Below are 16,928 nucleotides of genomic sequence, written 5' to 3'. Positions count from 1 at the left end.
GTCTGTCCCGTTTTCTTGCTGATTCTGAGCAGCCCTCCTGGCACTGGCTCTTCCACCTTCTCACCAGCGTCCTGTTGGGGCAGAGCGCGCGGAGCTCGCGTGGGGACCTGACCCCTCCCGAGCGGCGAGAGCCGAGGGGACTTTTGGAATAACTGTGTCGACGCGCCCCTTTCTGTTAGCACAGCCTCGCCGCGCCCGCTGCCTGTTGAAGACGGAGCAAGAAGCGCCGAGCCCGCTGGGGACACGTCGACGTCCGCAGCTAACGCAGGCCCGAGGGCCGCTGCCCGGCTCCGACCCCTCGCGGGCAGAGAGGGGTTGGGAACAAGGCGGTTAGCCACGGAGCAAAGAGGGTCAGGACGCGTTGTTACGAAGCACTTGTCTGAGAACCAGAAAAAACGTTAACTCCCGAAACCCGCTTCTGCGCCCGCCAACCCGGCCTTGCCGCGCGGGGCGCGCGGGGGCGCGGGGCCGAGCTCAGCCCGCCCCGGCTCGCGGCAAAGCTTGGCGCCCCCGGGCCCGCCGCGGCTGGTGAGGCCCGCGGGCGTCGGGGCGCCGCGGGAGCCGGGGAGCAGGGGCGGGGCGCGGCGCGGCGCGGCGGGGGGACCCCTCCCGGCCCGGGCGTCACCGAGGCCCCGCCAATGAGGAGCCCGGCGGGGGATTCCCGCTCCCGCTGCCGCCCCCCGGCTTTTAAAACAGGACCCCGGGGACCGCTTGCAGGAGCGGTGGGAGAAGCGGGGGAAATGTGGGTTGGGGTGGAAAGGTAATGGTCCTGGGGCGCGAGACTCTGGAGATTGGGCCTTAGGCGCCCCGTCGGCGGGGCCAGACTCCCGGCGGGGCCGGGCTGGGGCATGGAGTGGAAGCTGCAGCGCGCGGCCCCGCGCAGGGTGCGCACCGAGGAGCAGCTGCTGTGGGTGAGTCACACCCTCGCCCCGACTCCCCGGGGGAGCTCGTCGAAGGCGCCGATTTAACACCTGTGTAGGACCAAGACGTAGTGTAAAACGCTAAACCCTGGTCCAAATGTTGAGTTCTGCAGTTAGTTATACTCTGGAGATGTTTGATTGCTTAAAAAAAAAAAAAAAAAGCGACAGCTTTGACAAGCTGAGGACCTAGAAACTTTCCACACCTAACATGATTTTGCTAAGTCGTTTATCTCTCTGTGTTATCTGTATTTTCAAAGGAGAATGTCATGCGGGCTCTCGCCAAAGATATGAAGAAGAAAAGTCAAGTTTCTCCTAAGGTGAGTGTCTACTGCTTGCTCTCGTTCTCTGTCTGATCTGAATTCTGATCTTGAACAAATCAATTCTTGCTAAAGAAGCTATCTATGGGAAGTATGGGCCGGTTTGAAAGTATGAAAATAAAAAAAGTCGCTTACCACTAACTGCAGAGTAAATGATAATGCTAAAAAATATTCTGCAAGGAACTGAAGATCCTTGACAAGGATTGGTAATCATTTGTTTCTGAATGGTGCTTTCTGGTTTTTACCTCAACAGGAAAGGAAGATGCGTGCACGTGTCAGGTAGACCGAGCATTGCTAGCTGACTTAGTAATAGGGTTTCATTTGGACAGTTGCACGCCGGCTGGTGCATGCACAATGCCAAAAAGGGGAGATGGCGCCATCTGGTGGACAATGAGAGCGGGCACAGTCCATGGCCATTGGTACTTTTTCACCTTGAAAGTCCAAAGGCTACAAATTTTTCTTGTGGTCAGTGTAAAAATAAAGCAAACATAAATATTTTCTCACTTTTTCCACTTCCACAGCCCTCATCAACTTTAATTTCTCTTTGTCACCTTTCACCTTGCTTCTCTCTATGCTTACATGGTTTAGAATCCTTTAACCTCACAGACTCTATAGTTTCAAATCCATCACCATTTTTAAAGATTTTTCTATATCTTTAAGAATTTCTGTATTTAAGTGGTGGTGGAATAAATTGAATACAGAATGAGATGGTTGGTGTCTTTTATAGTGGGCAAAACCAAATGACATTTAAGTCCCCCAATTTCCTAAAAATTTTAAGTTTTTCCCTCCCTTAGCTGCAGCTCTGTCTTATGCCCAGCTTATGTATCACTATCACTCCTAGCTATTTTAATGCCTTCTACTGACACCTGGTTCTTTGATCAGCAAACAGTAATTGGAGTAGAAGTAATAAGAAAAAAAACTATGTACAACTTTGTTACTTCATTGGTACTATAATAACATTTTCATATTCAAGCCTCTATTTTGGAAAACCCAAGTGTAAGTATTCTGAAAGTTCTTTATAATTTTTGACTAGGTTAAACAAAATACTGGTTTTATTTTTTATAATATTTAGTCTCAGAGACTTCCTGGGCCTGGAAAAGCAGCAGTACCTGAGTCAGGTAGGCAGTGTATTGTTAGCTGGCTGCTTTGGATTAATTCGGCAGCCACGACTACCCTGCCACTTGCTTCTGGATAAATTCTTCTTGTTAGTGAAGTGCATTGACGACTTGTGTGTGATGAGTTGGCAGTGTATTGTTAGCTGGTCGACTGTGAGTGGCATCAGCTAACATGCAACTGCTGTCTTATTGCATATACAATGAACATCAGTGTGCATTTAAATCTGTAAGTAATCTATGTGTGTGTATGTGTACTTTTTGTTATGAAGTAGGGCCCCATTTATCACAATACTTATTATTGCAACTCAGTTACTCAATTATAATGCAATAGACAGCTTTATAAAGTGGTTAAAAAAACGATTAGATATAAAAAAATTTCTAAGCAATATTTTGGAGTCTTTAATACTTGGAGGCAGCATTAAAGTTTTGTAGAACTATATATATATATTTTATATAAAACTTAGAATATAATGACACTTTGGGGTGGAATGGAAAGCTTAAAATGTTCCCCAAATTTTCAACCAAATCTTTACTATCCTTTCTGGATGACCAGTTTAATACAACATTAGAGTAGGACTCTCTAACCTTATGTGTATATCAGCCAAAGGGACAAGTAAAGTAACTTTCCAGATGAGTCAGCCAAGTAAAAAATTTTTACTTAAAATGTCAAAATATTAAGATTTTTGGGGAGTGGGGGTTGAATTGTTTGGAAGATTTGTTTTAATTCCTCATTTCATTTTCTATAAAATCACAGTCATACAATGTATTTTTAAGTTAATTGTTTTATTGAGGTAACATTGGTTTACAACACTGTAAGTGGGCTAGGGGAATAGATATATGTCACACCCCACACCCACCACCAAAGCACCCATAGACACTTATATTTGGTAGAAAACATGAGATTTAGCTTGTGAGTTGGAAAGCATATGATTTAATCAATATGACTTTATTTTCTTATTCTCTCAGAGGCCATTTTGACCCATGGAGCAGTGTCAAATGTAGTGGGGCCCAACATACAGGGCACAGATACGGGCATTTGTAACAAGCCTCTGTTGGTCTGGTCACTTAGTTACACTCTAAATGAGATAGGAGGAATGTATTGCACTATTGAATTATAAGTTATTGTGAAATGATTTCTATTCTGAGTTTATTTAAATTTAAACATTTTTAGAATAGTGGGTTAAATAGATGCCTTCTTAATTTAAATTTAATTCTCAGGCATCTTGCTACTTTTCAAATCTCATCCGCTTTTTGTTATTCCCCAATACCATTCCATTTCAGCATATTTGTGTTTATGATTTTAAGTATCTCTTCCAGGTAAATACTGTTTTCATTTTTTTTTTAAGATTTATTTTATTTATACAAGAACCTGGGTACAGGCCAGATGTGCGGGAGGGTAAGAGAATTCACCAGGGACAGAGCAGGGAACAGGACAGGCAGACTGACGAAATACACTGCTGAGGGGAGCAGCAGGTGAGACAGGAGAGGTCTGCCTTGCCATTGGGTTGTTCCGATGCCAACGGGGATCTAATCAGCGCTGCAGAGGCTGCGGACAGCTTCACAGCGCTGTGCTCAACCGCCTGCGCCACCAGGGAGGCCCCTCATTTTGTTTTTTAAGGCTAAATTTCAACATGTTATCTTCTCTAGAAAGACACTTGTTGATACCAATAAAACCTACTAAATTTAGAAGAGTTGGCTTTTGTGTTTTAATTATTTTAAACTAAAATAACATAAAAGGCCAACATTTACTCTCAATACGGGATACCTCTTCAAAGCCATTCTTCTGGTCCATATTGAGAGAGAGAATGGCATGAGGTAAGGGCAAAATAAGGAGATTAATGGGTAAGGTGAAAATCAATATATAAATTCAAAAAGAAAATGTTTCTATAAGAATGAGATGGGAAAGTTTACTTTTTCAACATTTATTTTGTGTTTTATCACAGCAAAATACCCATTTGCAGTTAGCTGCTCCACAAATTTCAATTACACACAATGATCATGAACCCAACAGTTGTCAAGTGTGTTGGTATTTCCAGAAACACAATCTTAAAAAATGGCAGGTCAAACAAGAGGCTACTGAAACCCTTTGGGGACCCAGTATTCAGATTCAGTATGGTCAGATGAGGTTTTTAATATATTTCATTTTGATTCTGTGACTAGCCCCATCTATATCCTGGGGACATTCATTACACTTACTAGGAAGATAACAAGAAAAAAATCATCCTTTGTCAGAGTGCTTAATGGGACTACACCCTCATGGAGACATTTCTGTATTCTGAAAAATAGAGGATTATAAAAATAGAGCCACATTAGAATGACTCAAGAACATTCTCATAGATCCTCTTTCTTTTTTATGATCATTTGTCTAACCAGAGCTGCTATCTCAGGCCTGATGACTTCAATGGACTCTTCTGGCCTCCAGTACTTCACAACTTGACCCTCAGGGTTGACCAAATACTTCCAAAAATTCCATCTTGGCTCCTTCTTTGAAGAATCTGAAATATAAGAATATATTTTCATGAGCATAGTGTAATTTTTTGTCAAGATTTTTAATTTAATAGTATCTGCATAAGTGACAACTTAAGAACCAAGTTGTCCAATGGTTAAAATGTCAAAAACAAAAACCAAAGAGCAAAACAGCTAAATAAATCAAAACTCAAGATTTAAGAAACCAGATTTCTATATCCTTGGTGACTTCATTGATGATTCTACTGATCTGGAGTCATGAAATCTAACTGGTGTATTTGAGATTTTTTGATCTAAAGAAAAAATTTACCTTGTCACTAATGAAAAACTTTGGGTTTATTAGCCTTTTTAGAAATAAAATGATGATCTAGAGATCCTTGATAATAAGAACATGATTGCTTTTCATATAAATGTATCTGTATTTTTAATATTGTTACATTATCACATAGCTGAAAATAGTAAGGAATTCTAACCTTAATTGAGAAATTATGGTATTATTTTGATACATGGGAAATGCAGATCCCCTGGCCCATTTATAGCACCAAGATTTATGTGCATATTATTGACTAACCGAAAAATAAAAGATTTGTCGAGTACCTATAATGTATGCTCAGTGCTTCAAATGGAATCTCTCATTTAATCTTTACAGCAACCAAAATGAGGTGGGTATTATTATTGTCCCTATTTTGGAGATGAGAAAAATGGCAGCCTAGACATAAGATGACCTGCTTGTGAGCGGTAGAATTGGGATGGATATCCTGTCCTTCCTATACCAGAGCTCATGCTCTTAATCTTTGGACTCGGTTGCCTCCACAGGGGAGACAACAAAGCAAGATTTTAGGAGGAGGATGACATTCATTTTTGTGCATGGGGGGAATTCAGGTGTGTGGGGGCATCCAGTCAGAGGAAGCAGCTGGATATATGTGTTGGATCTTAGTTCACTCGGGGAATCGCGGTAGAATAAGAACCCAAGTGGATGGCAGCAGAGTCCTGAGTATCAGCGGGGTTAAGCGTAGTTGAAAAAGAGGATCCTGCATAGGAGAAAGAGAAGGGCCGGAGCAGAAGTCACTGGTAGTGTTTCCTGCCAGGTTTAGGAGACACACATAGCAAGAAGCTGGATAGAGTGATGGGAGATTGACATGAGAATCCGAGAGAGCCAGAGTGAACTATTTCAAAATCAGGGATGAAGTAGACTGAAGGAGCACATTGCCTAGAGTTTTTAAATGTGGGGAATACTTTGCTTTATGTGAGGAAAAGTCCAATGAGGGAGTACAAAGATAACAAAAAGTAGCTTAACATTAACTTGCATGTGCTTTATGCACTGTGCCAAACATTTACCTTTATTTCACTATGAGAAGGGTGTATGGCTGATTAATTAGATCAAACATAAGTGACCTTGGTGTGAGCATCCTATTATTACAAACAAGCCTTCTTAAAATCATTTTGAAAAATAGCCATTTTCTAGAGTGACCATGACTGTCAGAGCAGGGCTCTCTGGCTGAAGTAATATCTTTGTGTGGATTAGAAAAGGAGAAAAGCTGCCGGGTGGGCACAGTCCCTCAGCACATGCCTTGCCACTGGCCTGGGTTTCAGCCCCCACTCACCTCTTCACCCAACTGCTTGCTTTAGTCAACAACCTATATACACCTAGACACAGCGCTTCTGTTTGTGATCACATAGTCAACTACTGTTCACTTTGGCCAGTATTAAAAAGGTCTAGTTTTTACGTAGTCTGTGTATCTGGAGCTTCGTTTAATTCAGTGAAATCTTAAACCCCTGTTATTTTTTTGATTGTGCACAAAGTAAGTGGAGTTTCAGGAGTCTTGGTAGTGACAGAGGGGAAGAACTTAAACATTACTATGGCAAGCATTGGCTGCAAAAATTGAGGACTGATTAGTTGAAGGGTATGTGTGCTAGCTTTTCTTTCCCTAGGGTAGCCTAGAAATAAAAGAATAAATACTACTCTCTAGGTGCTATTTATGGTGTTGAACAGTTTAATACTTTTATTTTTAAAAAAATGTATTTATTCAAGAACTGTGGTACAGGTCAGAGGCACGGGAGGATGGGAGAATCCACCAGGGACAGAGCGGGTTGCAGAACAGGCAGACAGACCAAAGACACTGGTGAGGGTAGCAGCGGGAGAGGCAGGAGAGGTCTGCCACACCATGTGGGTTTCTCCCTGGCCGGCTGGGAATCGAACCCGCGCTGCAGAGACCGTGGACAGCTTCACAGCGCTGTGACACCGGCCCCCATTTTAATACTTTTAGAAGATTCTATCTTCACTTTTAAATATCATAGAACATCATTAGCTGGTTTGTTGGGTTGGAAGTTTTATGTCTGATGGACGTCACAGTTATATCAAACCTCAGTATGTTGAAGCTGGGACTGAGGATATTATCTGTGTAAGTGAGAGGAGAAGACATTAACTGAACATCCTTTAGGATAGTGCCTGTCACAGCGTTAGAGCATAAGTACTTTGTTATTAACATGCTTAATTCTCCAAATAATCATAGGAGGTAGATGCTGCTGATAGTCATATTTTTCAAATGAAGAAAACGGCTCAGAGAAATTAAGTCATGCACCCGAATCCACACAGAAAAAGCAACAAAGGAGAGGTCTGAATGCAGGGAGACAGGGCCCAGCCTGCGCTCTTAGGCACTATGCTCACTACTTTTCTCCTAAGTGATGTTGGAAAATATTTAGATTTCTGTAACAAGCCTAAAAGTAAAAATAGTCTAATGCTGCGTTCCTCCAAAAAAAAAAAAACAAACCAAGTTATGTTTGAATTTTAGCATAAAAGTCTGGTCAATTAAGATATTATTCATCCTTGAAGATAATATCTCCTATAAGTAAGGTCACATAAAACTAATCGCAAAGATTTGCTTAATAATGCTCAGCAATATTCATGAACAATATATAGTTTTAATAACAAAGAGGGGCATTTCTCCAAGTGCTAGTTAAATTCTGAGGAAAGTGATCATAAAAAAAATTTACCGGAGTAGATTTATTTTGTCATCCAAGGAATTAAGACACTGGTTTCAGGAAAGCATACATTTTAGAAAGTTACAAAGGATGATGTTCTGGCTTTAAGACAGTTTTATAAAAACTTCCCACTAAAACATTTTGTTTTTCCACTAAAACGTTTGAAATCACATAAACCATGGTTCTGGCATATTTGTTTTAAAAAACCAAAACAACCAAAAACATTAAATTGGTGAGGCAAGGGAGATATTTACCAACAAGAAATCTAAAGGCAGGTTCTGCTTCAGATCCTAGAATCTTAATCTTGTGGAAGATGGGGAATGTAACTCCGTAGTTATTTCTTGCAAAAGATTCTATTTCCTTGCTTGGGCGGGGCTCCGAGTCTCCAAACTGGTTGCATGGAAAAGCCAGGACGCTGAAGTGGAATGGTCCAAACTCTTTGTGCAGTTCCTGCAGTGCTAAGTAATTTCTGTCTGTGAGTTGGCAGTCACTAGCCACGTTTACAACTAGTGAAACCTCCCGGAAAAAGAAAAAAACCCAACCGGAAAGTGAAGTAAATAAAAGAGTAAAAGAAATCCTGCAAGTAGTTAAATTGCTAAACCATTTCGGGGAAATACAACCCTTGATATAGTTGGTTATTTCATAGTTTCAGACATACCCAATTTTACTGAAAATCATAACCCTTAAGACAAAGCATCAAATACTCACAAAAGTTTATTTTTAAGTAAAAGATCATAATATGATCACCGAGAGTGCTTTTTAATATTAGATTAAACATTAAATGCTAGTACTTTTATTAATAAGTGTCCCCCTATTCACATTACTAACTATAAGAAATTTCTAAACAAAGTATGAGTTCAGTAGATTGATTAAATATTTAAAGAAAATTATCAATTTATCAGATATATACTGACTATGAGACCTCTTATGGCTAAGGTGGTACACGACTATTAACTTGCCGACTAAATTATAACATGATCATTTAACAGTAAAATCTTGATTCTATTAAAAGAATAAACAGAGAACATGGACAATAGACATAAAAATCAGAAGATGCAACTTACTCTGCCTTTGAACTTTTCCAGAGAAACCGTTCTTCCTTTTGTATCTTTCACTTCAAAGGTATAAAAGCTTTTGATTTTAGGTTTTAGGAATTTTAATTGTAAAAGAAATAACATTACTGTGCAGAGAACCATAGACAGCAAAACTGCAAATACCTTTGCTTTGGGCCCTGAACATCTTAAAGGGTGAGTTGTAAGAGGCTCCATTTTGGATGATTCTGGGGGAAGTCTCAGCAGGCTGGAATTTGAGGAGGAGCTGAAACTTGAAACTGGCTCAGTTTAACGGAAAACCAGGAAGGACATACAAGCTCTTTTCACTGCTAAGGAATAGAAAACTCCTTCTTAGGTGGGGAATAGAGTAAAAGTCCTGAATGAAGTAAGCAGCTCTAAAAAATTCCAGAGTATTTATGATGTCAATTGAGATTTTTGCTGCAAAATTCAAGGCATTTCTGGTAACTCTTTAACACCCTCCAAACAAAGAAAATATTTCACCAGAAGATGGTGCCCTTGTAATTTGAAAGCCATGAAGTGTGTTCAGCAATTGGTTGATAGTAGAGGAGTATGTAGGTAATAACCAGGAATAGCTCAGAGTACAGATCAAGTATGATGTATGGGTATGATATAGGACCTGATGGAATTAATGTTATGTGTATAAATTAAACAGGCTATATGACTTTAAGGAATTTATAGTGAAAAGAGCAATGACATATTTGAAAAGGCTATTTACTCCGACTTCATCTACTAAGGTAAAGCCAGATGGAGACAGTAAAAATAAATAAAAACAACAAATGCTTTAAAAATCTTCTTTTATCGTATTTTAAAAATCTTCTTTTATCCAGTATTTTTCAAATTTTTGATCATGACCCACACTTCACAATGTAACTCAATACATGCAGACTCAGAAACATATAACCAAGAAGTTTCATTAAACTGTATTCCCTTTTGAACTGCGATGCACCCCAATTTTAAATCAGTTTTAAAAAAAGATTTATTTATTTATGCATATGAGATTTATTTATTTATGCATATTTATGCATTTATTTATTTATGCATATTTATTTATCTATGCATATTACAGGCCAGAGATATGGGGGGGTGAGAGGATTCCACCAGAGACAGAGTGGGGAACAGAACAGGCAGATTGACCGAAGTACACTGCTAAGGGGAGCAGCGGGCGAGGCAGGAGAGGGCTGCTGCACCATGTGGATTGCTCCCTGGCTGTCCGGGAATTGAACTCGTGCTGTACTGGCTGCTGACAGCTTCATAGGTTGTGTCTTAACCCTTGCGCCTCCAGGGAGGCCCTAAATCAGTTTTGTTTTGACCCATGAAATTAAAGATTTACCGATTGGCGGCAACCTTTTGAGGAAAAAATACTGAACTCTATAATAAAGCAGTAATTTAACCAGAAAATTCTACCAAAAGAGCAGAAACAAACTAAAATTTCTCAAAGCCACACTGCTTGAGTGTATCATGTAGTTGTTTCACTTTTTATCTTTATGTTTCCTCTGGAGGCTTACTTCACCATTGAAAATTTTAGGGAATTTCAAATTGGAGAAGAAATTGAGGGCTGTAGATCCCTAAATCCAGCCTTCTTTTAGTCGCTGTAGAATTTTCCCTGTTTCAGACACAGCAAGTTTTGAATCAAGGTATTTTGTTCTGCTTGCACCTGACTGATGATGTTGTGGTGTGTTTCCAGAAAGTGCTTGGAATGATCTGAGGAGCTTGTGGGAGTGCCCTGCCTAGTAATATTAGATTTTTGGAGCTTCAGAAGATGTGCTAAGGACTCTGGCCATGATTTCTGGTGACTTCTTCTGTGGTGTGTATTTGGAGGTAGTTGAGCAAAACCTAAAACTTAGGCACATAAAACCTGTCAAGAGATGGATAAAGCAGTTTATTCCCGTTCCTGAGGTCTGATAAGAATGGATACAATAGGAAAAAAAAGATTATGTAGAAACTATTCTCTTCCAAACCTTATTTCTAGTAAAGAACAAAAAAGTTCATGTCATGTGTTGTATTGTTTCTTTTTTCACTTAAAAAAATTTAGATATAATTGACATATATTTGTTTTAGGTGTATAATATAATTAAGATTTAAATATATTGGGAAATGATCATTACAAAAATAGTTACCATCCATCACCATAGTTACAGCTTTTTTTTCTTATGATGAAACTTTTAAGATCTATTTTTTTTTTTTAAAGATTTTTTTATTTGTGCAGATGAGAGCTGGGATACAGGCCAGAGATGCCCGGGGCGGGGTGAGGGTGGGGGCGGGTGAGGTGAGAGGATTACCAGACAGAGTGGGGAACAGACCAGGCAGACTGACTGAGATACACTGCTGAGGGGAGCAGTGGGTAAGACATATGGGTTGCTCTCTGGGGATCGAACTCTTGCTGCAGAGGCTGAGGATTGCTTTATAATGTGGTGCTTAACCCCTTGCGCCACCAGGGAAGCCCTTAAGATCTATTCTTGTAGCAATTTTCAAATATCCATTATAGTATTATTAACTATAGTCCCCATGTGTACATACATCCCATTTTAAACTCATACTCCATTTTATTTTTTAAAAAAGATTTATTTATTTATGCATACAAGACCTGGGGCACAGGCCAGAGATGTGGGGGTTGAGAGGATTCACCAGAGACAGAGTGGGAAACAGAACAGGCAGATTGCCCGAAGTACACGGCTGAAGGGAGCAGCAGGCAAATCAGGAGAGGTCTGCTGTGCCATGTGGGTTGCTCCCTGTCTGGCTGGGGTCGAACTTGTGTTTCAGAGGCTGCGGATTGCTTCACGGTGTGGTGCTTAACCCCTTGCGCCACCAGGGAGGCCCTCATCCTCCATTTTAAACTCACTTCTCTCATTTCACCTTGCCACCTACTCCATTTGTTCTCTGTTACTGTGAGCTCCATTTTTATTAAATTCCTCATATAAATGAATTTAGAGAACACTGAAGTTGTCTTGTTTTCATTTTCAAATTTTAAGTATTTTTGTGTATGCCAAAAATACATTAATTATGTAAAGAGGGGATGTGAAGAATACAGAGGATGTAAGAGGAGTAAAATAAAATTTCCTTCGAGGGATTGGGGTCAAAATAAGGGGTTTGTAATTGTATGGGGAATATAAAAATAAAATTTAAATAAAAAAAAATTTTCCCTTTTCCTATCTCTCACAACACTATTTAAACTTAGGTATAAATCTCCCCATTTTTTTTCCCTGTTGTTTTCATTTACAAAATTTGCCTTTCTCTGACTCACTTATTTAGTATATTGCCCTTAAGTTTCATCCATGTTGTTGAAAATGGCAAGATTTTATTCCATTCTATGGCAGAATAATATTTCATTATTTTTAACTAGTTAAGTGATATATATATAATTTATATTTATTCATTTATTGGAAGCAGTCACAGGAATTCTGCAGACTAACAATCCAAATCCAAGCCAGGAGTTGGTAGTTTCTTTTCTTTTTTTTTAAAGAGGCATGTATTTTTATTTATTTATTTGTTTGTTTGTTTGTTTTTATTTGTACATGCACTGGGTACAGTCAGAAGCGCGGGAGGGTGAGAGAATTCACCAGAGCCAGAGCGGGGAGCAGAGCAGGCAGAAGGACCGAAGTATACTGCTGAGGGGAGCAGCGGGCGGCAGGAGAGGTCTGCGCGCCATGTGGGACCCTCCTCTGGTGGCCGGGGAGCAGCCGGGGATCGAACTGGCGCTGCAGAGGCCGCGGGCATCTTCGCAACCCAGCGCCCAACCGCTGCGCCACCCGGGAGGCCCAGGAGATGGTAGTTTCTTAATGAAGGAGCTTTGGTCATCTTCATAGAAGGGGTGGGATAGATGCTAAAGATGCTCTCCAGTGGCAGGCATTGGCAATGGAGAATAAATAAGGTCTCCTGAAACATCTACCTGAAAATGATCTTAGTGGATTTTACTTGACTATATTGCCCACTAGGATGATGATGAGGTGCTGGAGGGTCAAAAAGGGTAAAGATGACAATTTTGATCTTCCTGGTTAATTCGAAATAATATTGAGATCCTAAATTTGAACTATCTGGTGGACCGAAGGCTGCTGCATTGAGCTGGTGGGTATCGGCAGACTTTAGAGACTAAGGAAGGGGACTGGAGAGGATGAGCTTGGCATTACAGGCCACTTTGTTGCTTTTGTCTCTAACATAAGGGTCTGTTCTAGAAATATCCTGGGGTCATCAGCTTGTCTTTTCTGGAATGTCGAGGTTTTTCCCACCCATGGAATGAATATTTGTGTGTCAGATTATTTATCACTAGATATGTTTGTTTCTCTTGTCCCAGTTGTTTCATTTTGTTACTTCCTGATCTATTTTTAAATCCTCTAGGTTCCTTTCTATTTATTTTTTGGCCCTGGTACTCTGAATTCCTCCCGATTTAGTGTGAATATGATGTGAACTTTAAAGGTAAACAAGCCAAACTGATGTGCTTAGAGGATCGAGTCATTCATCCTTTTTCCCTTCTTTGTCTTATTTTTCCTATCTTCCTCTTCCTTTCTATTAATAAATACTTGAGTCATTTAAAAGTATGCGACAGGCATTTCCTCAGCAGGAGATAGGTCTTGGAACAAAAGTTCAAAAACATCGAAGATGAAATAGCGCGATCTATGGCAGTATTTCCTAAGCTGTAGTCACTTGGTATGCAAACACCTCCTCTGTTTTGCCACATCTGCACACCATTTGTTAGTTCCTTAACATTTTTATGTGCAAATGGACTCATTTATTGTACTCAAAATAGTTTTTATAAGAGAAAACATTATGACAACACTGACAATTTAGAGAACATTTAAAAATATGCATTAAAATGCATAACTATTGCAAAAAGGCTCATCTGTATCCTTGCAAACCACAAGCCCTTAGTGGAGGGGCTGACTGAGAACTGTACTTGGTGTTCAAAATGTTGAACTCTTTGTGCTCTAACTCTTTGAAAGTTTTTTGTGTAGAATAAAAATTTGTCTCCTAGGTTTTTTTATTTTTTTTGTCACAAGCAAGGGGAATCATTTGCTTATCTAAATTTGGGGGGTGGTTTTTCTTACCTGTCATGTTTTTTCCGTTGCTCACTAACCAGTATGGGTCTGGAAGTGTTGTCAGTACTCTGAGGTTTCAGTTACTTGGCGGTAGAGACTTGAACATATTTTATTTTATTTTTATTTTTTAAAGATTTATTTTTTTTATTTATACAAGCACTGGGTACAGTCAGAAGCGCGGGAGGGTGAGAGAATTCACCAGAGCCAGAGCAGGGAGCAGAGCAGGCAGAAGGACCGAAGCACACTGCTGAGGGGAGCAGCGGGTGGCAGGAGAGGTCTGCGCGCCATGCGGGACCTTCCTCCGGTGGCCGGGGAGCAGCCGGGTATCGAATTGGCGCGTCAGAGGCTGCGGGCAGCTTCGCAACCCAGCGCTCAACCGTTGCGCCACCGGGGAGGCCCGACTTGAACATATTTTAAATGCCCAGATACATCAGTATTGTGAACTTACATCACTGTTCTGTTTCCTCAGAAATGTTGATTATAACCTGTCGAATTTGACAATCATTCTTCTTAATGGAGGAGAAAGAAAGAAAATAGCTTATTTCCTTGCGTCTCTCTTAAATCCTTTCTACCTTTTTTTAAAAATTATTTTTCAGGTCAGAACCCTAGTTTATTTCAGCATCAGCAACACCTTAGCTACTGCAAACAAACAAACAAACAAACAAACAAACAAACAAACAAAAAACGTCTAACAAGGGCTTCTGGAGGCTCCACAGTGAGGCTAAGGTCCAGCTGGCAAGTGGGAGCCTCAGCAGTGTGTGGCCAGCACTGCCTGGGGATATAAATTTGTGCCTTTTTAGAACTAATTGCCTCCAGGGGAAGAGGGTCATTCATTACAAAGCTGCTGAATGCCAATAAATGTCTTATTCTCTGGGGACAGTCAGATAAAAGACAAAGTCCCTGCTCTTAAACCATTTATAAGATAGTAGAACATAGCAGGAGAGAAGTAATGACAATTAGAAATGTAGAATGTGAACTTAGTCCATTTGGGCTGCTGTAGCAATATAACACAGACTGGGTAATTTATAAACTGTAGACTTTTATTGTCCTCGGTTCTGGAGCTAAGATCTGAGATCAGGGCCAGAATGGTCACCTGACGGTCCTCTTTTGGGGTTCAACTTCTCATTGTATCCTCACAGACTGAAGGGATTAGGGAGTTCCGTGCGATCTCTTTTGTAAGAGCACTCATTTCATTCTTGGTGGATCTGCCTTCATGAACTCATCACCTCTCAAAGTACCCCCTGCCCCAGTTCCATCACTTTTGGGGTTAGGATTTCAACATGAATTTTGAGGGAGCACAGTCAGCCCACAGCATGAACAGAGGTGTTTAAAAGCACAGGGACTGGATCAATTTGTGAGTTCAAACAGGCTTAAACACAACAGGGTTGCACTGCGGTTGTGGGCTGCATGCTTCAGGGGTGCCATTCATAAACACTACGATGTGAACAATGGACTGCAGTGGCCTGAATCCTGGATCCACTGCTTATAGTTCTATATCCATCTCAAGCTGTTAACTTTCAGATATCCCTCACGATTTGTCCATTTTTCTGTTGACAGACATTCTGGCTATTGTGATAAGTGCTGCTGTGAACATTCATGTACTTGTGTTGTTCGAATTTGCCCACCTCTTCTCATTTCTCTTGGGCACCTTACAGTACAACTTTGGGGTCATATGGTAACTTCAATTTTAAATTTTTGAGGGACTGCCAAACTGTTTCCTATAGCAGCCATGCCATTTTACATTCCTACCAGCAATGTACAAAGGTTCCCATTTTTCCATATACTTGCCAACACTTGTTATTGATTTGCATTTCCCTAATATATGTCATCATTTCTAATGACTGCCAACTATTCCCTTTTATTGAATATAGTTTATCTAGTTAATTCTCCATTGATAAATACTGACCCTCCACCCCGCCCCCCATAATTTTTGCTCCTACAAACATATCCTGCAGTATACTCTCATGTTCTCAACTGAGTACATGAACGTGAAGTCAGACAGATGTTAGGATATAGCATCACTAAGTAATCACTGTGTAGTCTTAGGTAATTCACTTAACCTCTAAATCCCACTTTCTTCACTGGTAAAATAGGAATAAATAACAGATTTGCTTCACAAAGTGTTTTCTAGGATTAAATATCAATATGTGTAAGGCCCTTAACACACATACTTGAATGTGGTAAGGCCTCAGTAATGCTGGATGGTTCTGTTCATCTCCACACACATCTTTGATTTGCTAGGTCAGTAAAGGTTATGCACACATTTGAAGGCTTTTATGAACATTTCCGAGTTGTCCTTTCCAAAAACCAATTTACACCCACCAGCAGTGTATACCAGCGTTTGTTTTCAGAATCTTCAATATTGGGGATTGTCATTAAAAAAATCATTGCTAACATCTCATTATATTCTTAAATTTATGTATTTTATAATTACCACTGAGGGTGAATATTTTGGGGGCATTTATATATCTCTTGTGAACTGCTTTTTTATGTCCTGTGTACATTTTTCTACTGGATTGGTAAACTAATCTAAATTTCTATAAGAAATATTAACTGAACATGCCTGTCATTTAGTTAAAAAATATTTCATTTCACCTTCATACATTTGTGGTGAGGAATAACAAAAGTAATCATGCAAAAAAAATATTCATTTCCTATTTGTCACTTGCATTTTACTGTCATATGCCGCACAGCATGGCTCACCAGTGTAACATATGAACTTATCAAACTCCTGGGGTTTCCCAGAGGGTGTGGATAGTTTTTGAGCAAGTTATGTCTCAGTTTTCCCATCTGTGAAGTGAAGGGGCTGGATTAACAAATCATTGTTTATTTCCAGATTTGAATTTTTATAATTTTATCTAGACACCTTGCATGTTCAGTATATAGGGTTATTTTAACTTCATATTTTATATTGATACGTAATAGTAATAACCATAAGTATAGTTATTTCCTCATCCATCCATCCATCCATCTCTCATATTGGACTAAAAGAGTGGTTCATAATTCTCTTTAAGGCATTTTTACT

The 16,928-nt window shown here is 40.1% G+C and overlaps 2 protein-coding genes across 5 annotated transcripts in view; one reads left to right on the top strand and one right to left on the bottom strand.

Annotated features, from left to right (window-relative positions):
- Positions 1–848: 848 nt before the first annotated feature.
- The window catches only part of CDC20B (cell division cycle 20B), a gene marked incomplete at both ends in the record, with an annotated part of 35,292 nt that continues 19,212 nt past the window's right edge, over positions 849–16,928 (top strand). Inside the window, 2 exons of the mRNA XM_084233612.1 lie at positions 849–911; positions 1,178–1,237. Of these exons, the coding sequence (XP_084089738.1) occupies positions 849–911; positions 1,178–1,237 (123 nt within the window). The remainder of the gene's footprint in view (positions 912–1,177; positions 1,238–16,928) is intronic.
- GPX8 (glutathione peroxidase 8 (putative)) lies at positions 4,684–9,068 on the bottom strand (the record flags this gene model as incomplete). 4 transcript variants are annotated; one of them, XM_084233613.1, is made up of 3 exons in its annotated part: positions 4,684–4,847; positions 8,055–8,316; positions 8,865–9,068. In XM_084233613.1, 3 exons carry the CDS (start codon positions 9,066–9,068, stop codon positions 4,684–4,686), a joined length of 630 nt encoding a protein of 209 aa, XP_084089739.1. The 4 variants fall into 4 exon arrangements, with proteins under 4 accessions (XP_084089739.1, XP_084089740.1, XP_084089741.1 ...); XM_084233614.1 differs by having other exon boundaries at positions 9,018–9,068; XM_084233615.1 differs by having other exon boundaries at positions 8,055–8,190; positions 9,018–9,068.

Source organism: Talpa europaea (genome assembly GCF_964194135.1).
Source record: "Talpa europaea genome assembly, chromosome: 5".
NCBI lineage: Eukaryota > Metazoa > Chordata > Mammalia > Eulipotyphla > Talpidae > Talpa > Talpa europaea.
Note: the sequence above shows the minus strand (reverse complement) of the source record. Positions and strands in the feature narration are given on the sequence as shown.